Source organism: Glycine soja, chromosome 9, assembly GCF_004193775.1.
Source record: "Glycine soja cultivar W05 chromosome 9, ASM419377v2, whole genome shotgun sequence".
NCBI classification, from domain to species: domain Eukaryota; kingdom Viridiplantae; phylum Streptophyta; class Magnoliopsida; order Fabales; family Fabaceae; genus Glycine; species Glycine soja.
In genome coordinates this window covers 46806539-46832813 of record NC_041010.1, presented here as the reverse complement: position 1 = coordinate 46832813, position 26275 = coordinate 46806539, and the positions used below count along the sequence as shown (strand labels likewise).

General features: G+C 32.1%; 3 protein-coding genes across 14 annotated transcripts; 1 reads left to right on the top strand and 2 right to left on the bottom strand.

The window, feature by feature from the left end:
- Positions 1–538: 538 nt before the first annotated feature.
- LOC114425884 (thioredoxin H9-like) lies at positions 539–4709 on the bottom strand. The gene is made up of 5 exons (XM_028392850.1): positions 4506–4709; positions 3511–3578; positions 2551–2673; positions 1157–1279; positions 539–952 (listed from the first exon to the last, which is right to left on the bottom strand). Exons 2-5 carry the CDS (start codon positions 3529–3531, stop codon positions 800–802), a joined length of 420 nt encoding a protein of 139 aa, XP_028248651.1. The 5' UTR covers positions 3532–3578; positions 4506–4709; the 3' UTR covers positions 539–799.
- A 4159-nt stretch (positions 4710–8868) lies between these two features.
- LOC114425307 (ubiquitin-conjugating enzyme E2 28) lies at positions 8869–13111 on the bottom strand. The gene is made up of 5 exons (XM_028392189.1): positions 12940–13111; positions 12752–12845; positions 12337–12464; positions 12152–12256; positions 8869–9278 (listed from the first exon to the last, which is right to left on the bottom strand). Exons 2-5 carry the CDS (start codon positions 12819–12821, stop codon positions 9135–9137), a joined length of 447 nt encoding a protein of 148 aa, XP_028247990.1. The 5' UTR covers positions 12822–12845; positions 12940–13111; the 3' UTR covers positions 8869–9134.
- Positions 13112–17445: 4334 nt separating this feature from the next.
- Positions 17446–26132, top strand: LOC114425304 (uncharacterized protein MCAP_0864-like). 12 transcript variants are annotated; one of them, XM_028392180.1, is made up of 19 exons: positions 17446–17645; positions 17923–18381; positions 19629–19691; positions 19775–19837; positions 19988–19993; positions 20088–20150; positions 20237–20299; positions 20388–20450; positions 20553–20615; positions 20962–21024; positions 21116–21178; positions 21290–21352; positions 21941–22003; positions 22115–22177; positions 22317–22379; positions 23301–23360; positions 24623–24763; positions 25162–25260; positions 25423–26132. In XM_028392180.1, the coding sequence occupies exons 2-19, from the start codon at positions 17953–17955 to the stop codon at positions 25873–25875; spliced, it is 1944 nt and encodes a 647-aa protein (XP_028247981.1). In that variant the 5' UTR covers positions 17446–17645; positions 17923–17952; the 3' UTR covers positions 25876–26132. The 12 variants fall into 12 exon arrangements, with proteins under 12 accessions (XP_028247981.1, XP_028247984.1, XP_028247978.1 ...); XM_028392177.1 differs by having other exon boundaries at positions 17447–17645; positions 17926–18381; positions 19931–19993; XM_028392178.1 differs by having other exon boundaries at positions 17447–17645; positions 19931–19993; positions 20400–20450.
- The last annotated feature ends 143 nt before the right edge of the window (positions 26133–26275 follow it).

Below are 26275 nucleotides of genomic sequence, written 5' to 3'. Positions count from 1 at the left end.
ATTGTACAAACAACATTTCTCTATAATAAATATAAACATACACTCACTTTTTTTTTTGTGAAAACATACACTCACTTTGTCTTCATAAGTTCATATACTTGCTCACTCCATTTTCTTCCCATCTCTCTTTCTTTTCTATCAAACTATATTATTTATTTTACATTAATATTTATATTATCTTTAAAATTAAAGTAGTAAAAAAATATTAAATAAAAATTAAGTTCACATTATCCTGTTTTAAAATGAGCAGATAGCTTTATATTTAATCTTCATGTTAGTATAAAATATCGTAATATTAATATGCAGAAATTTAAAATCGAATGCATCATTATTAGTTTACTATAGATCAAGAATTTTTTAGGAGTGAGGGCAAACAAGGAGTGCAACATCAGTTAGCCCAACTGATAAAAAAAATCTATACACTATACTATGCATTGCTACAAACCATCAAGTAGGTCAACGATCTCTCACTCTTTCTCTTTGTATTTAGTTTTTGTGATCACTTTTAATTCAAAACAAACAAATGAAGGGGACAAGGTAATTGAGCCAAATGTCATGGCACAAAATTGAATTTGCTTAAACAACAAAGTACAACAATTTTTTTATATTTGCAAAACAGGCTTTTTCTAAATACAGCAACGTCACTTTGGATTGGAGAAATTCATGTGCCATGTCTTATATTTACATCCGAGGGAAAATGCAACGACACTCACGGCAAAAAAAAAAAAAAAAAGCATGTAGAAAACTAGTTGTGACTTGTGAAAGGACAAAGGGCACAGAAACATGAATGAGAAAACAGTCACTGCTTATATTCGGGAAGCGAATCATTAATGACAACAATCTTCTTCAGCAGTTCTGGCTTGTTGGCTCCTACAAGTTTGTCAAGTTGTTGTCCATCTTTAAGAAAGAAGAAAGTTGGTGTGGCTTTGATGTCCCATGAAGTGCTGAAGTCCTGGAACATATGCAATGAAACCACCCATGTTCAATAAACTACATGGTCATCAGACAATGTTTAATATGTGATAGTGTCCTCTAGTTCATGTTGAATTGAATATGTTTGACATTTGAATTGTTTTATGTTTGTATTGAAGGGGAATACTAGTTGATACAAAAATAACTATGTGAAATAGTAGTAATCTGTAGATTCAGTACTTACAGTTAGATCATCCACATCAACTAACAAGAACATCATAGATGTGTATTTCTCAGATAACTCGCTGTAATATGGCGCAATCATCTTACAAGGACCACACCATGTTGCACTGAAATTTGCAATCACCTGTTTGAACAAGGATTTATAGTATTAAATTATTGTACCCAAGGAAAACAAATTAGTCAAATTCTAACTAAGACCCTGAGGACACTTATCAAGGAAACAAGAATTGGAAGATTTTTATGAAAAAGAAAGCATCTGTTATATTAGGAATACAAAAGTCATTTAATACAAGCTTTTTTTAAGTAACTAGAAGCATTTAGCAAAGTGTACATAGGCATAGAAGAAAATGAATCAAACTTCTCTCATAAGTTTAAGTCAATTTATGCGCCTAGGTTTCTTTAAAAGTTCACTCTTCTAACTTCTTCAAAGGTTATACATCACTTGATTTCAACTAATTTAGAACACTTATGTATTTTACTTCTTTATTTTCTTCTCTTATAAGTGCTTATTGAGAAGTTTATCCAAACTAAACCTTAATGATCCTCAATTAGTGCTCTTAAGGTACTCATTAGAAAACCCCAACAGATTATATAGAATAGCAAGTAAATAAAGTTAAAGAAAATATTCTGGAAAATCTGCAAACAGTATCTTTGTATTACTATATATTTTATTCAAAAAGGGAGGGGTCAACATCAGAATATCTCTATAAGCATGCACTCTTGTGTGTTGGAGAGAGAGAGAGAGAGGCAGTACTAATCAACAATAATTTGATATCCTAATACCTAGTTTGCAGAAATTTTACGCCACTACTAGACTAGCCAGAGTAAAACCATGTCAAAACTCAAAAGAGAGACAAAACCATGTTGTGCTTTTCAAGGTTCAAGAGTACATTGCAGGACATCCATTGAGATTAGTTTTTAGATAAGTCTTAGACTGTTATCAAATATCCTGATTCTTTCAATGTTTGTGTCAAATTTAATAGCAGGGAATCAAATATCCTGATTCTGAATCAGATAGTACATTGTTTGGTCAGGTGCTTACACAAATACAACTCAACATAATGCTTGAAATAAGACAGTAGCATGTTGATTACATTTGAAAGATAATTGAAACAGAATCCAAAATTAGCTTGACAATAAAGTAGAAGCACTCAATAGAAAGAAAACAGATGACACAGAGCATTTCATTAATATGGATGCTCGAGTGTAGAATTCTTTCCAAAGTTATACCCTTAAAATTCCTAAAGAGGCACTGAAAATACAAATGTTATCAAACTATACACATGCACGATAAGTCATGGTAAGGTATTACTGGTTCATCCAAACAACACAACAAAAATGGAAATAGGTCTTTAGTTTTACTGTCCTACAGAATAAAAAAGAGGGAAAACTAACAATTTTGCCACCCCTCCTTGCTTCTTCCAAAGATTGGTCCCACGCTTCTTTGGTGGTAATAAGTTTCACATTCCCAACAGCAAAATCCACATCATGATCAGAATCATTATCCTTAGCATGATTCTACAAGCATTAGAAACATGAAACTTCTCAGTCAACTTGCTTACCAATGCTTTCAAAGTTCTAGAAGCATTAAGGCTCCACAAAGTTGACAAAGCTATCCCACAAAGACACACTTAAAAAATTTATTTCCGTTGTTCTTTCTGGCAGCCAGTAGCAGGTAGAAACAGAAAAGTCAGGGCTAGAAGCTTACAGAAGAATCAAACATCTAGCTACAGAAGGAGTACTATCATATCATACTACATTAATAGGGTTTCCATAAGCCAAAAACACTGCAATATTAAAGATAAGCAGGAATGGGGATGTGGAAAAGAGACATATTTTGAAATAACAGTTAGTTACAGATAATCCCTTCATTTGACACCATTAAAAGATAAGGAAGACTGGGGGGCAGCAGGAGGAGAAGTGAAGAAAGTTACAAAATAGAAAATGCATACATAAAATAATTTTCCATTTCTAATTCTTCCATAATTCTCATTAGTTTTGCATCCTGTTAAATTTTTTTCTCTATTCTTGTTTTCATCATCACTGTCTAACCTATCTGCTACAGATTAGGTACAAGTAACACATTTCACACAACCACAAAAAGAAGCCACAGTAAAAATCTATCAGTTTGAAATTACAAACAGCAAGCCTTTCCTTATGTCATCTAGGCATACACTATCAATGAGAAAACACCCTACAACACACTTTGCAGGAAATTTATTTTGCTTTTAGAGTATGCTTTCTGATGAAGAAAACAACTTATCAGAGAAAACAGGTGAAAGGCCCGAGGATTTCAACTTATAATGAGCATAACAATAAAGATTATGAATGATTGATGCATTGAAATATTCTCACCTTAGACACACAACTCCCCATATAATCGTTTGAAAGCCGCAAACTTGTAAACTTTAATGAATGGAAGCCTGAAAGAAGGAAGACCACCGATGTCAGCAGATCAAATTTTTTCAAGTCAACCAGAACAAAAGGGAAAGTACAGAACACAATAGCCAAGTCACAGGTTGATTAATAAACATAAGCAACACTCAATTAGTGGACTATCTATCAGCCTGCAAGTTACACCAAGGCCACAGGTAAAGCAAAAATTAAGCAGCATACGAAAATATGCACCCTAATAAATGTTCACCTAACCAAATATCAGAAATCACATCCTTATATAAATTTCTCAAAAAAAGGAACCAAAAACAACTACAGGGCAAGAAAAGATGAAATCTGATAGCAGACAAATCGGAAGGGGCAAAATCAAACAGAGCAAATAAAGTATTTCACTCTTCAAACATGCATGCATTCTCAACATTTGTCAAGTTGAAGCAGAGGGTAACAAAAAGTCAAAAGCCCTACACTCCTCCGCAATCACAAGAAGAGTAGAGTATGCCATGTAGAAACCAAATGAGAATAAGAAGAATGAAGGGACACAAAATGAAAATTACAATGTATATTTAGACATGACACATGGTTTATTTCTCAAATTTTCATCCATTCCTAGCAAGAATTCCATAACACAAGCTCTCATAAATGCAAAGCAAAGTAAACAAACTTCCAACATGGTGGTTTTTCCTCAGAAAATTGATTTTGTTGCTGAGAAACCCAAAAGACCAGAAAGTAAATAATTCGGGAAATCACATCAATACCAATTTTTCTATATCTGGAAAGTTGAAGTTGCAAGCTTTCCATCATTTTCCATACATTAAAAACAACCCCATCAAAATTAAATTAGCAAAAACAAGGATAATTGAAGGAAGAGTCACAATTAAATCACCTCAAAAAAATTGAGGTTTGAGATTGCTTAATTAGAGAGAAAGATCAATTCAATGATGAAAGACAAATCGTACCCAATTAACAAAATTGAGCTGAAACGAGGTAATGATTGTGAAAAACCACACACTACTGCCACTCCTCGGATTCGGAAAAGATAAGGAAAGTGCTATCGGGGTTTCGTGAATAACAAAGATTTTGGTGTTGGTTTAAACACAGGATAATAAATACTAATAAGCAGGTTCTTGAGACAGGAGCTATTTATAATTATATTTGACATATAATCAAGTTTTGGTATGGATGTATGATTAAGTTGTAATAATAAAGCCTCCAACTTAGGACGTGGCAAAACTACTTCATAATATTGATAGACATCTCATCATATGAATTAATTTAAAATAATTATTTTAAAAATTAATAAACATAATAAATTATAACGGAATAATGTAAATTTTTTTACATATAAGTAAATATTTAATCCTTTTCTAATAATATTAGTTAATTAATTAATCACTTGAAGCCACCTAAGATGAATATAATGTAGCCATCTTAAGCTTGATTTTTACACCGTCCAGGTTCAATCAGTTCCTTTTATACCAATAATCATTACTCTCTGCCAATATAACTCTTCAAACTTGCCAAGCCAACTGTTCTCTTTTTAGCAGCCGAAGTTTTAGATCCGTGAATATTTTTACAATAATTAAAAAAGAAAAAAAATGATGATCACCAAAAAGTACCAAAGGAATCACGCATTTTTTGGGTGATGATAATACTAAATCATTCATTTTTTCCAAGTGAATCAGGATATTTCTTCGTAGCCAGAGTCAATTATCGATAATTGGAATTATTATCATGAGATATTAAATCACACATTTAATTCTCTACAGAGTGTTTTGCATTATTGCACATTTATACAGATAAATTTTGAAATTCTGATAAAGGTTTTATTGAGCCTTTATGAGTTGTTTCATTTTTTCTTCTTTCTTGGTACGGAAGGTATTTCTGTTGAAAAAAAATCATCTATGCAGCATTTTGCATTTTTTTTACAACGGTGACACTGAAGTTCAAATATTTGACAAAGACTCCTAATTTCTGTTATTTTCATGTATATTTTTTGTGCTCTTTATACACCTATAATATACAGTACAGATCCTTCGAAATTGACCACATATCCATATCGTACCGGCATTAAATACTACTGATATGTTTATTAAATGAGACTACCTTTGTACTTTTTGATAGAGAGACTACCTTTGTATTAAAATTTAATTGCTTTAGATAATATTTTTTTTCTTTAGATAATGAAGGAATTATTATCCTAATTTGAAAATAGTAACATTTTAATTTAAATTTGACTGTGATTATACTTTTAAATATTTAAAAAAAAAACTAGCAATGGATGATAATGATAAGAAATTAGTATAAATGTTAGTTTTATTAAAAAAAAGTCAATAAACTACAATCAAATTATAAACATAATTATATTTTAAATAGTATATATATTTTGTTGGAACTAATAGTTTAACTTTTAGAAAATTTATTGTATTTATATTCTTGCAATATAATTATACACTTGTCAAGATCTTTTGATGATAAAGTTAAAAAAAAAAAAAAATGTTGCCGTGTAATTTCTAATGGATAACGTTCATCATTGACAGAAAGATCTATTCGCGCCTCAGATTCTTTCACAAGTCTTGGTTAATTAAACAGAGTTTTAATATGGAATATCAGAATAGCCAGCAAGTTAGGATCTATTATGATTGTTTAGATATACAACAAGAATATATCAGATTGTGAAAGAAAAAGAAGAAAATAATAATAGTCTGCGTCTGTTTACATACGTATCAATGGGTTTCACGTGGTATATTATTAAAAGCAAAGTTGTAGTAGTACTAATACAAATCATAGTGCTCGCCACGTCTGATCCAAAGAATTTAAGAAAGAAAATTTTCCCATGATTTTCGTGTGTAAATCATTAATACTGGCTATTGAATCAGCCAACACGCGGTTTCTGATCTCAAGTATCAATGCTGAACTGGACTCTAGAATTTAGATACATATATACAATATCTCTTTTATTTTTTTAACACCATTTGTAATTTTGTATGAGTATTTCATTGTGTAGTGTACGGGTTGAACTTTGTTTGGACTTATTACGAGCATATTTGCTTTATGTAAGAAAATTCATTTTTATATTGTATAAGTAAAATTTATGATTCAGAATAATTTAAATACATACCTTTATTAGTTATTATGGTTAATAGTGTCAAATTAATTTTATCTACTTTTAAAATGAAATAAATATTAATTTCCAAATTAATTTTTTAGTAAACTACATTCTCTTTTTTGTTTTTATAAAATGTTTAAATCGCATTCTCTTCTGTTTTTATTTTGAAATATACATTCTTCTCATAGTAGTAACCAGTAAGTAATTGTGAATGTTTCTCAATGAGTTTTGGATAGTAGTGACAAGTAAGTAATTATGAATTTCTTTTTTTACAATTTTTATTGTCGTCATAATTAATTTTGAACATTTTATTTTCAGTTTAATAATTTTAAAGTGCTATTGGTTTGGAATCTCGTCTAATAGTATTTGGGATTTTCCTTTTTTAAAGTTAACAAAATTAGTAGTAAAGATTCGTAATTAACTGTTGATCATGTCAAGAATCACAAAAAAATAATGAAAGAAAAAAACATGAGTGATTAACTGAATAACTAAAGAAAGTATTCTAACAATGATTGATTTAATGAATTATTTATTTAAAATTTATGAGCCCTATGATATTATATATTTAAATTTTTTTACATAAAAATATATTCAAATGCTAAATTTATTAGACTGAATGTTTAACTTGAGTCATAATAAATTTTATAATTAAAAAATAATTTTTTATTTTATAAGAATAAATTAAATAATGATCGTTTATATAAACAACTCACTGCTAAGTCATCTATTCCAATGAAAAATTTATTAAATAAAATTATTTAATTTTAAATAACTCAAAAAACATCGTATTAGAATTTTTCAGAAGATATAGAACATAGAAAAAAATATATTAAAATGCATAAAATAATATTGTCTGTGATTTCTTTTTTCACTTTCTTGTAATTTTTTTTGTAATTCCTTAGGATATTGGTTAGCCACATCCTTAACTTATTATATAATACTTGTAAGTATTGATGAGATAGGCAGGCAATTATTTATGAAATGGATTGAATGTGCAACGGAGAAAACAGAGTGGTGGGGGCTTTTAATTTTGCCAAGCTGGAGTCAGAAGACAAGACAATGAGCCCCACAACTTAGGCTTTTTGTGTGGACTATAATAGCTTTAGGTACAAGACAGTTGGGCAAGAGAAGAGATGAACCACGATTGATCTGATCATAGACCTAAACAACAAAAGCACCAATTACAGGCAAAGCAAACTCCAACCTTGCTTTAGTTGCAAATTGGACAATCATTCATCATTTTATTTGGTTACTTTACTCCTTTTCGAGATCACATGCATAGAAGATCCAATTCACAGAGGAGAAAGAAAATCGGGTGAATTAAAATTAGTTTGATTTTCACATATTATTAATATAAATGTTTATATATTATTAATCAATTAAGAATTATCATAAATATAATTTTTTAAAGTAAATAATTAAATTATAATAATAATTTGAGGAATATTAGCGGTACTCTCATAAACTCTTTCTATAATTAGTTATAATATTAATTTATTGAAAATCATGAATTTTAATATGTTTTATTTCTCATTTAATATAAATTATGATTTGTAATAAATTCTAACAAAATCTTAAAAAGAGTGTCATACAGAATACCTCAGTCCGCTAGCATTTCTCTTTTAAAATTTTTTGTTTCGTTGCTCCATTTTTGTAAAAAAAAAAAAAAAAAAAACTGCTTTCAAATTTTTAAAGAAATATATATTTTGATCATTTTTTCATTTAAAAAATAAATAAAAATTATTTCAATCGCTACTTTGCCCAGAAGCATAGGACATTCGGGTTATGAGACCTGAATCTGTGCATATCGCCTAGCTCTAAAATCAGAATCATTTTTAGATTGCTCCAAATTCCTAAAATATTGTCACAAGGCAAACATAATTTTCTTTTAGTTCGTATTATCATTCTCCAATAAAAGAATATGTTTCACTCTCATCCAATTTTCGTTAATAAAAACATTGTCCATTACTCGTTTTCACAATTACGGTATAAAAGTAAAAGTTATGTTGTATATAAAACACCACCACCACATGAACCTAGCCAAATAGCCTAAATAATTACCATAGTTATTTGAGATTATCTAACAGAAGATGTTATTCTAATTAGAGAAATTGTGCCCGTCTAATTCAGTTTATTTTGAAGAACCAATTAATTTTACTGGCATTCAAAAAAATGCTTTCGTAAAACGTGATTATTTTTCTTGGAAAAAGCTGTTTAAAACATATGACTATTTCTACATTACTTCATAGAGTAACACCACAGCCATGACACAAATAACATCTTGTTCATGCGTTCGCATCATGATAAAAACATCACAGTGGTTGTTGAACATAGTTATTTTTATCAAATTAAGACACCGCCCTTCCCTATCCCCTCATAACAAACATAATCTTACCCCAGAAAAACAGGAAGAGAAAAGCAAACCCACAAAAGTTTTCATAGATGCCATCCATTTCAATATACATTATCTAAACACAAATCAGCCCATGGCATACTTCTGGGTCCAGCTGCGTGCAGTGGCCTCATACTTGGCCCGATCAGTTTTGTACATGTGAGCGATTTCCGGAACAAGTGGATCATCAGGATTTGGATCAGTCAGCAATGAGCAGATAGAAAGCAGTACCTGCATATGCCAAGCAAAACATAATTATAAAACCCTTTTACTTGGGATTCCTCTCAACATCAGCAATGATTTCCACAAGAAACATGATTTCATAAATTCATAACAATCAATTAAACAAAAAATGCTTAAAGACATCAATAGATAGCTAGTTAAGAATTGGAGTAGCAGGCTTCGATCCCATCCAATGCTCTCCACCATTTTCCCAGGCCCCACTAGGGAGCTTTTCGGGGGTCTCTATGGACCCCTCCACCAGGCCCAACCAAAAAAACTGCTTAAAAGACAGAATTGCATTGTTAGAATAAGAGTTCTAAATTTACCCTGCCATGGTGCCATATTGCATCAGGCAAATAAAAATACAGAACCAGACTACCTAATTATGTTGGCAGGAGGCAAAACAAACCACCCACAACTAAAAAACAGTATTGTCTGGACTGTACAAAATGCACAATTCTCAATTACTATTGAAGATTAATTTGAAACGTAATTAAAAGTTAATGGACAAAAGCACAAGTAAGAAATTTTCAAGGAGTAAATTAAGAGCCCTCACTCCAATGTTTGGTAGAGAACTTTGAATAATTCAAAAACCACCCCTCTTCATCAACCTAAAAGAACACTCCTCAGCCCCTCAATTCTTCCATTTTTGTAATCAGAAACTACCCATGGCAATGACTGATCTATGACATTCCAAGAACAATGCTTTAAGAAAACCTATGGTCTTCTTGAGCAGCAGTGGAACTGGCTGCATCAATCTGAACAGTGGTGGTGGATTGAGCAACATAACCCAGCAGTAAAGCACCTCAGATTTGATTTCAAGCTAGCTAACTTCAGTTGAGGATTCAATGAAAGAGGCGTTTAACAGAAATAGAGTGAAACCTTGCAAGCCATGCCAATGCAGAAGATCTGCCACCAGAGTGTTCAAACTTTACAGAGAAAGGGTTGCCGCATGAGAGAGAAAGGGATGAATGGTCAAGAGTACCAAAATAGGGAGAAAGGGTAAACATTACTGTAGCTTCACTTAGGATAAATTTAATCCCTGAGAGGGAAAACATTACTCCCCTTAAATTTTGCTCTTCTATTACTGGTGTACTTGATCATCTAAGATATAAAAATTTCCTGTCCCAAAATCTTCCCCCTTTTTAAGCACCCCCTCCCCCCATCCCAAAAAGAACAAACATAGACTAAAGAGACTGACATAACATTCTTATTGGATATTCATCTACACAAACTTCTTAGAAGCATTGTCAATGAATCACATGCATAATATATTCAAGGAAATAAAGATAAGCCTAGAAAATATTTTTTTTGTTTTAGGGCATGGATTTTCCCAGAAAGAAGAGTAACATGTGCCTTTTAGATGTCATAAAGGCCAATAGTTCTAAATTTCCCAATAAAGTCAAACCAACACAACTAAAAAGTTGAAAAAAATCCAATTAGGATAATCAAGAATAATTTAAGTGACTATATTTTAGTCTACTTAATCTCTTATTTTTTGTTTAAAATCTCCTTCTGGTAACTAAGTAATGCATGTCATTATATGATAATCTCCCTTAAATGAAACAATGAATAAAAATATTATAATCTAGTTAACTACAGATTTGATCTACATGCCCTGTCAATCTAAAGATTTTTTTACTATCACCTGATAAAAAATCATCACAAGTATTACATTTAAAGTAATTCAGATAAAAGTCATCAAACTTACCATAGGAATACATGGCAATCAATAATTGCATGACAATGTTAAAAGCTTTCACACTGTTAATCCATTAAAATTAAATTCTTAACCATAATAGTTAATAGCGGATGGTGGCACATAGCAGCCACCCTCCAAAAACACCATAGCGAGATAGCAGTAGCAGGATGACCGCTATTTTGATCACCAAGTATACACACACACACACACACACACACATATATATATATTGAAAAAAACCTAAAAATAAACACACTCAAAATTAACATTCATAAGAAAGTTGAAAGAAAAAGAAGAAAAGGACTATTGAATGGCTGTTAAAGGTTGCCAGAACAGTCACCAGAAGCGCTGCCGGAAAAAGTATGAAGGTGGTGAGGTGGAGCTGGGGTTCAGAGGGTGGGAGTATTGGCACGGCACTTTTGTTCTCGAAGGTGTGGGGATAGGTTAAAATTGTGAGGGGTTAATAGTTAATTAATAGGTTAGAGAATGAAAGTGCAAAACACTGTTTTGGGAACAGAATTAAAAAAACGTGGGGTGTTAATAGGTAGAGTGAAACGGTGTGCTTCGGATACATATTCAAAAAACCCAATTAGTGAAACAGTGTGTTTTGGAAACTCATTAAAAAACCACACCTGACCCCAAAATGGTGACGCTTAGCGTCATCTTCTTCCTCCCAACCCTAAACTCAGCATCGCAACTGCAAACACTGTGAACCTCTGCTATACTGCACAATTTTGGCCACAAAGGCACAACCAGCAAAACAGTAAGGTGCGACACAACGCAACCCTTGGGAGTGGAAACCGGCTAACCGGCTACTCCACAACCCCCCGCTATAGTGCTCATTCGCGCCACTATTAACTACTATGTTCTTAACCTAAAAGTAGTTTTATGGTTTACCTATTTCAATAGATACATAATAACCCCAGAATGGTGGGACTTTGATTATAATAATGAAAACAAAACAAAACAAATGAATAAATTGAAGTGATTAAGTACAAAACGACAGATTTTCAGAAGCTTCTTTTTGGTAATTTCCCCTTAACATTATTGTTTGTCTTCTTTCTTAAGTTGGGAAACGTTAATACCATTTTGTAATGGTCACGACTTGATTTGAACCACGCAATTCAAAGATCCATGTTCACCACCACATATTTAAAACTAAACGGAAAGCAAATTGAACCTTAGAGATGGTGAGTGCAGGGCTCCACTGCTCCTTAAGGATATCAAGACAAATGCTACCATTGCTGTTGATGTTCGGATGAAACACCTTAGTCCTAAAGGCAACCTGGTTGATCAATAATCGTGAGACATTTACAACACATTTGAACAACAAAACACCTCAAATTCACACAGACATCACATTACCTTGGGAGGTTTGAAAGGATAATCCGGAGGAAAGTGAATAGTGACTAGGAATACACCTCCAGCATAAGGACTATCAGCAGGACCCATAATCGTTGCTTGCCAATGGAACATGTCCTCAGCTACTGGACCTGTAAAATAAACAATTGCATTTGTATATACTACAACAAACATATAATGCTCAAACTCAACATCATAACAAATACAGACACGCGGTTTTAAAACACGGTCCACCACGACACGTTCAGGGCATACTAAGTGCAGCAGAAACAGCAATTTCCGTGCTTTATTTAATCTATTTCATTCAACCCTAGAACAAACGCGAACCCAGAAAAAAGATTAAAATTTTTTCACAACCCAACTAGTGGGGACAAAAATCTCGTGGTGGGGGAAGTGAAATGGAGAAGAAAAGGGTTACCAGCGCTGCAAGAAGTTGGTGGGTCTTTCTGCAAGTCCTTGAGCTCCTTGAGGATGCGCTTTGAAGCCATGGGAGGGACGATACGCGTTCAGATCTGAAAGGGAAAGAGGGATCAGAACGGAACCCTAGAAATGAAAGAGAAAGTGAAAAGGGAAATAGAGAGGAAAAAAGAGTAGAGAGAGAGAGACGTGTGTATGTGTGAGTGTGAGGCTGAGGTTGTTGGATTGGAAGATTATGAATGAGGGATGAATCGAAAGAGAAGAGGAAGAGACGCAGCGCAATCCCTCGCCTTCCCAATCCCAAATCCTCTCTTTGAAACTGCTCGCTCTCTCACACACTCAAAAATACCCAGCCCTTTTCTGGTTGGCTATATACCCACACCAAATGACATCCTTATCCATTTTTTTCTTCTTATTCCACCCCTTGCCCCAAACCTAGTATGAATTTCCCACGAATTCAAATTCCGTCTTAATCAAGTCAATTAGTTTGGATTGAGTATCTAGTGGGTTTAGATAAATATATAATTTTTACATTTTGAAATAGTTATTAGTGAATAAAGATAAGAAATCTATAAACCTATTCCAGAATACATATTTCTTAATCTAATTTTCACATTCCATAATAGCTGCTTCAAAATAGGGTGACACTCCTTGCTTCCTTCTCACTTTTCCTTTTATCCTAATTTGGGACCTCAACATAATGCTTTTGTCTTGCCTAGCCCTTCTAACTTTAGCTTTGGTCCACCGCGCATAGTCTAAGAGGAGGGGGCAAAGTGAAAAATTATTACTGCAATATAGAAACTTCTTTGTTGAATTTAATTTTTAGGGCAAATTTGTGCTTGAATTTCTTATGATTTGACATTATTTTTTGCCATGTATTGTACATTGCATTTAGTTTAGTTTGTTGATGCATGTTAGCAAGAACAAAGTAGTGGGTTACATTGATAGTGTTTTATTCTTCTACTTCGGACATCTCCATTGCAACCCTTTTCCTTTTCTCTTCCTTGTTACTACCTTTCGAACCTTGTTGTTGTTGGTGAAAATGGTTTCCATTTTGGTGGGAGTAGGCGTTATCGATTTGTGTTGAATTTTGGTTGGTGCTTGTAAGGGTAGTTGTGTCCATTCGAGTATTTTTGGAAGTGCAGGAAGAAAAAAAAAAAAGAAATGCAAGAAGCAAAATCCTCAAATTCGTTGACTTTGGATTTGGGTCACAGGTTTTCATTTATGCACTCATTGACCTAACTTGTGAACTTGTTTTATTATTACTATTTTTAAAAACAAACATTATTATCATTATTAGTATTAGTATTAGACTATTAGTCATAGCGAATGATAGTGAGGATAACATGTAACATTTATACATGTTCCATTTTACTCACACGATCGAGATTAAGAGACGTTTATGCAGTTTTATGTATTTGTTTTTTATTTTATTATTTTTATATTAGCTTGTAAATTTAGGTTGAGGATGTATATCTTTATTCAAACATAGATGTTTTATGGTACAATTAATGTTCACCAAATTGTATTTTGCTTGATGTGAATTTTAGTACAATGTTTAGGCATTGATTCAAATAACAATTTTAATATGCACATTTTAGTTGCGGTGTGTGTGGTTCTTTTTTTATTTAAAACCAAATATAACCACTTTAATAGACCAATACTTAATCTGAACTGTATGATACTTTAACAAAATTATTCAGGTATTGCTGAAATTGATTTTGAACCATTTTTGAGTTGGTTTTTAAAACGAAACCAATTTTAATTTAGTTTTGAGTCATTTTTGTTTTATTTTGTGAAACCATTTTTAAAACAACTTTCTAATATGTAATTTTTGAGATGAGATTAAGGTTAGAATGCAACAAGGGGAGAATGATGTTGTAGTACAAGTGTGAGGTTAAGTTTCACATTGGATATGAATGAGAAAGTTAAAAATCATATAAGTGAAGAGAATACCCATAAACATGAGTCTTAAGATTTTGGGTTAAAGTATGATATGAGGTTCACTTATGTGGTTATTCATGATCCATTAGTGTAAAATTTTCCTGATATTTAACCCCTTCGAATTGCACAACAATTAGAATTAGAGTCATTGATTCAACTTAGTGATCGCCTCAGACAAGTAAAATGGCAGCGGTGGATCCTAGGTCTGGGGGTTCCTTGTATCGAAAATCTTCCTAGCAACATGTCTTATTGGTGGAGTGACAGTATAAGTATCTAGAGCATGTGAGTTCTAATGGCTACCATGAAATACTCATGGATGAAAATTGTTTTTGCTTGAGGGAAAGATCATTATGTGGAAGAGACTCACACTTGTGGGAGAGATTGTTGCATTACAAGTGTGAGATTAAGTCTCACATCGAGTATGAATAAGAAAGTTGAGTACCATATAAGCGAAAGAAAGACCCATAAACTTGAGCCTTGAAGTTTTGAGTTAAATTATGGTGTCAAGTTCATTTTATGGAGTGAAAATGACAAACCAAAAGGCTTTTTTTTATAAGAAATTATCGTCTATGATCTCAAATTAACTATTAAAAGAATTATATTTTTCATGCAACATAAGGATTTTTTATCCCTTCTATTGATCCCCCTCCAAAACCGTAGTCCTCTAAAGAGTTCTTCATAAAAAGTACCCAACTAATGAAAACTTAAGGAAAAAGGGTATCAGAGTGGTCTTCATGTGTTCTAATTGTTGTAGTAGTGAAGAATCCACTTTCATTTGTTTTTAAACTGTTATTTTGTTCGTAGGGTTTAGACTAGGTGGAATCAAAGCTTAATTGTAAGCCAAACCTCTCAAAATGTTTCAAAGGATTTAAAAAGATTTTTTTTTATTTAATGTAACCAACCAGCAAAAAGCATTAAGGCTACGAAAACCAATGCACCAAGTGCGGTATAATAAAGTTGTAATTCACTAGTTATTTCAAATGTTTTCTGAATTTGAAAAAGCCAGAGGTTATTTGACACCCCCCCTCTACATCACTATTCAATATTTCTTGGCCCATTATTGGCCAAACCACCTAAGCATTTGGCCTAATATGAGTAGGATCACTTAACCATGGAAAAATGAGCACCATGAAAATGCATTGTGACATTCAATTAGGATTTTAAAATAGTATAAATAAGTTTTGTGATATTCAATTAAGACTTTTAAGATTTTTTAAGGAAGATAACAAAATCTGGTGTTATTTAATTAAGATTTTTTATAACTTATAAAAAGTCTTTTAGTATTAAAAATTATATAAAATTTGATTGATTGTTTTTTAAAAAAGATTTAAATGGATTTCATCAAACTTTTTAGTATAAAACATTTATTAAACAATCTCATCCAAATTCTTGAGATTTTATTATACTCTTTTTTGATTGGTTACTGTACTTTATTTTCTCATTATACATACCTTTTTTTTCTCTTTAATATTTTTCAAGATACATGTGTCATATATGTTTCTCCTATCATTTAGGGAATAAAAAATGTCAAATATACTCATCCTCTCTGTATTTTTTTTCTCTATTTTCTAAATTAAATTAATGTTTATCTTATCTGTTAATACTAATCATGTTTTTCTTATATTGACTGTCACCCTTAATTTTGTCATCCATATAATCAATTGTCTACCCTCACTACTCCCTTTTAGCATATGCTTATTATTTCGCCCCATTTAAATATGTCATCAGATTTATCATGAAATATTTGTAGTAATTAAAAAAATAAAAAAATCAACGTATAATCTTAAATCTATTGTTCAAATCCAAAAGTGAGAATGAAAAAATGTTATTGCAAGAAGGGTTAGTGTAGGAGGTCATAAAACTAGAATGAATGTAAATATTAAAAAATCAAAAAAATTATATTAATTTTACACTTTTTATCCAAACCTCATCAACTCCTATTACTTATTTCACTAACTTTTATAATATTCAATGTGTTTTTAAAAATTCATAAAATCCTTTCAAATCTTATAAATTTATAAAGTCTATTAAAAATCCATTATGATGATATAAATTTATTAAAATCTAAACTATTTGTAAAAAAATTGATAAGTAATAATATTCTTACATAATCTTTAAAATCCTGACTTTTTATATTAAAATAATATTTTAAAATCTTAATCCAATACCCTTCCTAAATTAATTCGAAAGAAAAGTTGTATAAAAGAAAAAAATGTAATATTTTTACCGATGAACTATTGCATTTACTGTATTTTCGGTTATACAAAAAAGGCAATATATACATATCTATAGTCTTGTCCCTTATTTGGGTTAGAGCACAAACAAGGGTTGGGCAGAGTGTATTTATTCTTTCAAATAAAAAAATAAAAAAGACATTTTTTTACATTAGATTTTCTCCAAAGCAAACAATTTATACCAAGGGCACATTCATTATAAATAAATAAATATTTATAGGCTTTGCGTTGGATGTTTAATATTCTGTGCAACAGCACAAACACAGGATGGGACAGGTGCGTCAGTATGTTTGATTCTTATAAAAAAAATGTTTTTCCATTAAATTTTCTCCGTACCAAACAAATTATACCGAGTTTGATACATAAAAATGTTAAATAGAAAAAAAAAATAATCCAGTACAGACAAGTCCAGAAAGTAGACAACAAATGGGGGCATTAGAAGCCGTTGGATTTGTGGTACGGAACGAAAGGTGTCGAGAAAGTGGCATCATCAAATAAAATCAACGCTAAAAACACGCACCGACATGACATCACACAACACAACACGCGCCCAACCCTTCATCAATTGCTTCTTTCTCACTCACTGAAACCCAATCCCTACTTTGCTGCATTTGCATTCCCAGATTCATTTTTCTGACAACACAATCTTAATTTTCCCACATTTCGCTAACTCAATTACCCTTTCATTCCTTTCATTCCTCTTTCCAGATTCTATTTGTAAGTATTCATTCTTATCAATAATTTCAATTCTTTTTTTTATTTCTTTTCAAATTATTCTCAAATTTGTGATTTTTTTAATTCTAGATTTAAGATTTCATGATGCCCATCATTTCTAATCGGTAACTGTAAGATTTGTGTGTGTGTTTTTATTTTGGATCCTGATGTTGGCATTGAATTGCATTTGGGGGTCTGAGTTATGATGCCCATTTTGTTTTGGGGTGACATGTTTGAAATCTAAACCTGAAATTTATGTTTTTGTGTGTGTGAGTCTTAGAAGTTGGAATAGAGAATTAGAGCTGGGTGGATGGAGGATGACAAGAGGAAGAGGAAGAACAAGAAGAAGAAGAACAAGCAGAACAAGAATGTGGAAAATGGGGTTGGAGAAACTGCCAATAGGGATCAGAATCTGGTGAGTAATGGAAAGGATGAGCATACTAATCTTTCCGAGACTGCAAATGAGCAAAGCTCGAATGTTGATTCGAATGGGGTTGGAGAGACATCAAGTAGGGATCAGAATCTGGTAAATAATGGTAAGGATGAACCTGCTCTTCTTTCAGGAGTCACCCATGAGCAAAGTATGAACGCAGATCGGAACGGGGTTGTTGAAACCCCCAATAGCGATCAAAATCTGGTGAAAAGTGGAAAGGATAAGAATATTCCACCATTGGAGTTTGCAGATGGGCAAAGCACTAATATGGATTCAAATGGTCATCTGCCAAATGGTAAAGAATGTGTAAGTTTTCCTTCAACCAATGTAGATTTTTACTTATGCTTCATTCAAGGTTTATACTAACGGCTCATGTGCTATATTTTAAATATTTTCCTTTGTGAATAGTTTAATTGAAAAAAGTTACTGGCTTCATTCTCTGTCTTTACTATCAAATTTGTTTGAGTTGAGTGTTTATGGAAACGAATGCTTTGCTAAACTAAATGAAACTATCTTTTGACAGGCCAGCTCAGAAGAGTTAATAAAAAAATTGCGAAATGACAATAACATGCTCAAACAAAATGTAGTGAAATGTCTTTAAAGTTTTTATTTTTCATGTATATGCTGGCGTGTTTTACTGTTTCAAGTTTTTAATATGTATAGCTTATCTTTCCACAAAAAAATGATATACTTGTTCATGAAGAGGTAATATTTGGTGTGTTTGGCAAAATTAGATGATAAATTAGTTGAAAGTTGAAAAATTAGTTTGACATTGAAAAAGCTAGCTGAAAGTTGATAAACTAGTTATTGAGTTAGTTAATAAGTATAAAATGACATATTTAACTACTTGGATATAACTTGAAATTTCGCGCGCGTGTGTGTGTGTGTAAATATTCAAATGATTTATCATCTTAAAAATTAGGATAATAATTTTTTAAATTTTATTCTCATTTTTAAGTTTTTTATTAAATGAAAAGAGATAATATAAATGGACTTATATTATAATGAAGTGATACTTGATGGGAGTGAGAGTGTTAAGGATTTTTTAATATATGAAGGCTAAAGGAGGAATTCTAATAAGATTAGACATGGCAACATATAGCCTCCCCAGCCCCCGACCCCGACTCCCCAACATATACCCGTACTAGTCCCCGGTACCCGACGGATTAAAATTTGTTACCCCATCCTCATACCCATCGGGTATCGAGTATCCCCGTCCCCGCCCCATCCCCGGTTTAGATTTATATAAAAAAAATTTTGTAAAAAAATTATATTGAAAATCTGATTTAAAAAAAAATTGATTGTTACACATTTATTTGACTACTTGTATTTACAGAGCATTTGTCTGCAAAAATCATCAAGAAAAGAATCTTAAATTATGTAAAAATTATAAAAAAATTAACAAAGGTACACGAAATAGCATATTAAACAACATTGTAAGCTTATTTGCCTTCCAAACACACTCATTCTTTTAAGTAATTTCTGCCCTTTTGTTTCAAAACAATATTTCAAAGTTTTTATAACTTGTAGTTGTACATCATATCACTCCACAGGCCATATCAGAAGAGACAATCAGGAAATTAAAAGAAGAAAATGATATACATATTCAGAAAGAGGTAATATTTTATCTGAGACATATTTGTCCTTTGATTTATTATTTTCAAAGTTTTTATAATATGCGTGGTTTATCACTCTACAGACTTTATCAAAGGAGACAATCAGGAAATTAAAGGCAGAAAATGATATGCACATTCAAAAGGAGGTAATATTTTATCTTGATAACCTGTCCTTTGTTTTAGCAATTATGTTTCATGTTTCTGTTAGGTATACAGCTATACATCCCATCATTTCTCAGGCCATAATGGAAGAGACAATCAGAAAATTAACAGAACAAAATGACTTGCATATGCAGAAAGAGGTAATATATTTTAAATTTTATCTGAATGAGATTTTCTCCTAATGTTTTTATCTTGCAATTTTCTTTTTAACTCATATAAGCTATCTTTCCACAGATTGCATCAGAAGAGACTATCAGAAAATTGAAAGAAAAACATGATGTGCATGTTCAGAAAGAGGTAATATTTTATTTAGAAATATCTGTTCTTTATTTGAGCACTTATTTTCATTGTTTTTGTGACATGTACAACCTTTCATTCAACAGGCTATATCAGAAGATACAATTAGAAATTTGAAAGAAAAAAATGATATGCACATGCAGAAAGAGGTGATAGATTTTAAATTCCATATGATATATCTAATTTAATGTTTATCTGGCATTTTTCTCGTTACATGTATAGCATATCTTAAAACAGACCCTGTCACAGGAGACAATAAGAAAATTGAAAGAAGAAAATGAAGGGCACATTCAGAAAGAGGTAAATTTACTTCAAACTTCATCTCAGAGATTCATCAGTTATTTAAGTGCTTATATCACAAATGTGGTTTAATATGAATGCATATAACCTATCTTTCTACAGGCCATATCAAAGGAGACAATTAAAAAATTCGAAGAAGAAAATGATAAACTAGTTCAGAAAGAGGTAATATATACTGCAAATTTTTTCAATTATCAGACGGATATTTGTTTTAATGCTAACATTGCAACTATATATTTACTTCCTCACATGCATTCTAGAAAAATGATTAAAATTTAGCTCGGTTCCTAATAACATCTTTTGTTATAAATTTTTCATCACTACATTTGTTTTGCCTTTCTTTAACAAGTTTCCTTGGAAGAGATCATCAATAATTTACGAACTGATAATGAATTGCAGACACAAAAACATGTAATTGAGTTTGAATTAAATTGTTTTGATGAATGTATGGATGGATCTTACTTATCTATATTTAACTACTGACTGGTATATTTAACTGAATTATCTGCAGACTAGTCTGGAAATGAGAATTGCACAATTGCAAAGTGAGAATAATTCCTTACTTCAAAAAGAGGTGAGTGATTATTTTTTCCTTTTTAAAAGATTAAGGATCGTTGATTTTGAGAAATTATATATCCAGATATTTAATAGTATATCATATGTAGGCTGGATTGGTGGAAAGAAGTAATCAGTTGCTGAATGAAAAGGTAGTTTTGAGCCTGAAAGCTGTAAGAATTGCTTCATCAACTTTGGCATTTTCTATATCCACTATAAATTTAGAATTTTTTGTTAATGAAAGTTGGGATGGCATTTTAAATCCAATGTACTTCATTCCACAGGAGAGTTTAGAGCGAAAAATAAATCTTCTGGAGAATGATTTGAGTTCTTTTTGTGAGAAAGAAGTAATAACCTGTCTATTATCTCATGTTTTATTGCATTGTATATATTGTTTACTTAATTGATGACCTTAATTATGTCATTTAGTGGATTAGCTATTAGCACCTGCTTTAGACTGGGTAAATATATAGTTGAATTTGAATTGAACAATTTAACTGAATATTTGAATGGATCTTATGTGTGATTTGAAGTATATTATTGATGGGATATTGGATCTTGGGCCTAATCCAGATCATTGGGTTGAACAGAACAAGGATCAATTGCTGGATCCAAGCCCTAAAGAAATGGAGAGTCTGGAAGGTTTATACCAAAAGGCAGCATTATGGAGAGTCATGTTTTCTTACATAGGGAGGAGGCTACATGTATATAGGGAGGAGGGTTATTAGTAAGGGGAGGCAGTTTTAGAGAAAGAAAATTTTAAGAGAGTTCTCTTGGAGGAGCCATAGGCTCTGGTTGTTATCTTCTTGTTTTTACAATCTCTTTGTTCATTTTACAATATCAATATATATTTGTTTTCCTTTTAGTTTTCAGTGTTCTATAAATTATTCTGATATGTTTATCTATTGACTTACATTTAATTTGATTATCTGCAGGTTGGACTGGAAACAAGATTCACACAATTGCACAGCGAGAATAATTCCTTACTTCAAAAAGAGGTGAACAACCTTATTTGTTTTTTTACCCTTTTAAAAGATTTAGGAGCATTGAGTTTGAGAAATGATTTATCAAGACATTTAATATTTAAAAATACATCATGTGATATGCAGGCTACATTGGTGGAAAGAACCAATCAGTTGCTGAATGAAAAGGAAGTTTTGAGCCTGAAAGGGGTAAGAATTGCTTCATTTTGTTATTTACTGCATTCACTCTATTTAACCTTAGCTGTTCCCATTGCCCCCTCTTTCATGTTTTGATTTAGTTTGATATTATTTTATTGGTAACCAAATTTTAATATGCATTGTTCCACAGGAGAGTTTAGAACAAAAAATATATCTTCTGGAGAGCGATTTGAGTTCTTTAGTCGAGAAGGAGGTAATAACTTGGCTAATTATTCTGTTCTCTCATATGTTATTGGTTATTGCATTGAATATTTTGTTTAATTAATGACCTTAAATTTCATATATTATATTAGGCATTAGCTATTCTTAGCGTAATTTTGACTCCAAAAAATAAAAAAATATAGGCTATTATATATATATATATATATATATATATATATATTAGAAAAATAATTAAAAAAAGTTCTCACTCATCTTTTGAAATAAAAATCCCAAGTCCCAACCAATCTGTTTTTGGTGTCCAAAACTCCCTTATAGTGTCTAGGTTTAAGGTACCTTTCTGTTTGATGGTAATTATTTCATCTGATTGGAAAATAAAAAAGATTGATTGATTGGTTGATTGAACATTGAAGAAATAGAGGTGGTTTTTAAATGAGGTCAAGGGGAGTTTGGTGGCAGTATCCATGAGCCTCTCCTCTACAGCCATATCCATTAGCCATAAATCTTTAAGGATGTAGAGTAGAAATTGTTTCACCTCTGACCTTTACACAAGGGCATATTAGTTCTGTTCCCAACCAACTCCATGTGAATGGCAATGGATAAGCAGAAGGTCATATTATTGCAGACTACTGACATGCTCAATATTTAGTACTTGGTATTGGTAGAACAGTCAATAATGCATTTGAGTTCTTTAGAAAATTTACCATCAGTGCAATAGGGGTTAAAAGGAAGAACAAGGACTAGCACAACTTGTTTGATCTGAAATGTGAAAATATGCCTGTGAACTGTTTATTCATATTTTGTTTATTCTTTTTCCCTGTATTTTGTCATTCCATATTGAAAGCAACAATTTTTTCACTTTAATTTTTGGGTTGTCTGTGGTGATGAATAATGCATGCTCTATTTCTTGTAAATTTCTCCCTTATCAGAAGCATATCATGTGTTTTATTTACAGAATTCAGCTAAAGACACTATTTCAAAGCTGAATGGCAACATTGCTGTGCTACAGGTGCAGGTATGTAACTCATGTATATACATGAATATTTTTCTTGAAAAACCTAGGAAAGTATTATAGATTATTATTTTTATATATCATTATCTGTAATTTCTTTGTCATAGTCTTTAGGATTCATAATCTTTGAAACATTATCTTGTAATGTTCAGTTTTGGAATCGTTTATAGAATAGGACTGCCATTTGAAGTGAGCCTTATGATTAATCAAAACACTGCTGCAATCTTAACTGTTGAAATATGATATAGCAAAATTTTCATTTTACTGTGCCAAGTAACGTTATCTTGCAAGTTTATATAACTCTTAGTAATACTTGTTACTGGTTTATATTGAAGCTTATACAGAAACTGGTTTGAGTAGTTTTATTTGCCCAAGAGCAGATGCCCTGAGTGCAGATGAAAGTATAATTATTTCTTCAACTTTTCTTACTTAAGACATTGTGGCTATCTGTGACATCTCGGGTTGTTTTTCTACTTGTTTTTGGACTTGATACTGATCTATTATTTAATTTTTTAGAATGCCTTCATTTTGGCTTATGCTCTTTTGGATATCTTTGATTAACTTCTCATACAAATGCTGCTCCATTAATTAAGTATTGTTTTACTCCCATTGGTTTCAAACATCGACTTGATTAATTACCCTCTCCTCATATAGAAAAGTATTTACTGTAATTGTGTGTTGTATCACACATGTATATTCTTATTTTTAATGAATAATAGTACAACGTAGGAAAACATAATAAAGACTGAGATAATTCCCTAATTATCAGCTGAGATAATTCCCTAATTATCAGCTGAGATAATTCCCTAATTATAGTTATCAAATCATATCTTAACTTCTCATTGATAAGAACTTTGGGAAAACCACACCACAAAAGCTAGACATAACTAGAGAATTGACTGCGGCCTTATAAACCCCTTACTAGAATTAGATCCTAACATCTAACCATGTTTGGCAACCTCGTCACCCATGTGGGCTAGGTGTGCTCTAGCCCTTTGACTAGTTTTGCGCTTGTTTGCAGCTGAGAAACATGGTGAAGAGCTTTGATACTAATTGATAATAAGTTAATAACCTTGGGAGAAGAGAACAACACAAAACTATTGTACTTGGAGAATCCCAACACTAGAATCCTGTGCTTCCAATGTGGGACTCAAGTTCCACGTTCCACACCTTGCAATTGGATCCTAACATTCGCATGTTATTTGTCCATTTCATAACAAATCTGTGTTAATTCTGATATGCAAATTAAAATCAAAGTTTGGCAGGTGGAAGAGTTGGAGGAGTCCAGGAATAATCTTTTTCTAGAAAACCAGCAATTGAGGGAAAAAGTGTCGAGTCTAGAGTCAACGGTCCAAAATCATGAAAACAGTAACGCTTCTTCCTGCTCACGGGATGCACCTGAAAAGGTTTTACTTTTGTTACCCTACATGGTTAAAATCTACACTACATATTCATTCTTAGGAAAAATAGTTTTCTTGACTTTTTATTTTTGAAAGAAGGAAAGGATCATTGATGGAATGATGGTTATATATGACTCTGGATAATGATCTTCGACTGTGCTATATTTAATGATACTCAAATCTATGGTGGTGGATGGAAGTCTAGCAGTCCGTGGCTGTTACCAGTTGCATTTTAAGTTGTCATATCTTAATTTCCAAAAATGATGATGGAGCATGACCATGAGTTTCGTGTTATAAACCTGTCAAATGTGTGAATTAGTGACTTGAAGTAGGGAGGAGGAAGAATCTTTACTGCTTGCCTATTTATGTTGCCTCTGATCATATTTCATTTATTTGGTGGACAGGATCTTGCTTCTGAAAACAAGGACTTGAAGTCTGAAATTGAAGCAGCCTTTACGTTGGTGGAGAAATTGATGGCTGAAAATGCGGAACTTGTGGAGAAGGTAATATGCCAGGTTCTTTGTGGTTGTTACTTTTATTAAAGAATATCGCGGATTGCTGAAGACTTACTAGAGGGTTTGATATTTTGGTTTTAGTAGATTTAGATTGGTTGGGTTAGTTTGTATAGGTAGTGTTATGCATGTTTAATCCATTTTTATCTTCAGGTCACCGAGTTATGTGTTGAGTTGGATCACCAAAGTGCAGTCACTGAACCCAATGAGATGACTGAATTTGCTAAACCTACTGGTGTTGCCATTCCTCCACCAGAATCTGCTGAGTATGCGTCTGTGTCGGCCCCCAAGTTGAATTCATTGGAAGAGACTTCAGTGAAGGATAATGGTAACTCTTTTAATGACGCTAAGCATGTTGTTGGGGTAATGTCAAACTCGTCGTTGTTATCTGATGATGCTGGAGAAATCGTGCAAATTCCATTGGATGATAATGAAATACAAGATATAGAGTTGCAGGATGCTAAGAATGTGGAAAATGATGCTGATGCCGTGCCAATTACAGATGCTCCCCTTATCGGTGCTCCATTTCGTTTGATATCATTTGTTGCTAATTTTGTTAGTGGTGCTGACTTGGTTGACCCAAGCTCTTCAAACACCGCTCGTTGACGTGGTTGACCAAAGCTCCTTTTTATTGGCAGTCTTGAACATACAATAACCTCACTTACATTAGGCAGAATACCAATATAGGTTGGCCTAATTTGGGCCATTTTAATGTTTGTATGTTAATTCTTTGAACAAGGAAATACAGTACTGGGGAAAAGTATATAGTTTTATGTGTGTTCTTACTTCATATTGCTTTCACTTTTGGAAATTATACCTTTAAAAAATGGCATCGTGAATAAACATGTAGTAATTGGTGACTCGCTTCTGCCGTTGTCCGCGATGAATTCTTTCATTTTAGTGAGTGATGTGATGATTAGGTTTTTTGATAAATTGCAAAATTGGTCCACTTGTTGGTTGACTCAAAACTAGCATTTTCTCCACGAATACTAATATAATAACATTT

What these genes read in the sequence shown, in the direction of transcription:
- LOC114425884 (XM_028392850.1), bottom strand. Translation starts at nt 3,531, where the DNA reads ATGGGGAGTTGTGTGTCTAAG. An exon ending in CAAGGAGGGGTGGCAAAATT is followed by an intron (nt 1,280 to 2,550) that starts GTTAGTTTTCCC and finishes TTGTTCAAACAG; the next exon opens with GTGATTGCAAATTTCAGTGC. An exon ending in TTGATGTGGATGATCTAACT is followed by an intron (nt 953 to 1,156) that starts GTAAGTACTGAA and finishes CATATGTTCCAG; the next exon opens with GACTTCAGCACTTCATGGGA.
- LOC114425307 (XM_028392189.1), bottom strand. Translation starts at nt 12,821, where the DNA reads ATGGCTTCAAAGCGCATCCTCAAGGAGCTCAAGGACTTGCAGAAAGAC. An exon ending in ACCAACTTCTTGCAGCGCTG is followed by an intron (nt 12,465 to 12,751) that starts GTAACCCTTTTC and finishes TTTATTTTACAG; the next exon opens with GTCCAGTAGCTGAGGACATG. An exon ending in ATCCTTTCAAACCTCCCAAG is followed by an intron (nt 12,257 to 12,336) that starts GTAATGTGATGT and finishes TTGATCAACCAG; the next exon opens with GTTGCCTTTAGGACTAAGGT.
- LOC114425304 (XM_028392177.1), top strand. Translation starts at nt 17,953, where the DNA reads ATGGAGGATGACAAGAGGAAGAGGAAGAACAAGAAGAAGAAGAACAAG. An exon ending in ATATGCACATGCAGAAAGAG is followed by an intron (nt 20,300 to 20,387) that starts GTGATAGATTTT and finishes ATCTTAAAACAG; the next exon opens with ACCCTGTCACAGGAGACAAT. An exon ending in CACGGGATGCACCTGAAAAG is followed by an intron (nt 24,764 to 25,161) that starts GTTTTACTTTTG and finishes TTTGGTGGACAG; the next exon opens with GATCTTGCTTCTGAAAACAA.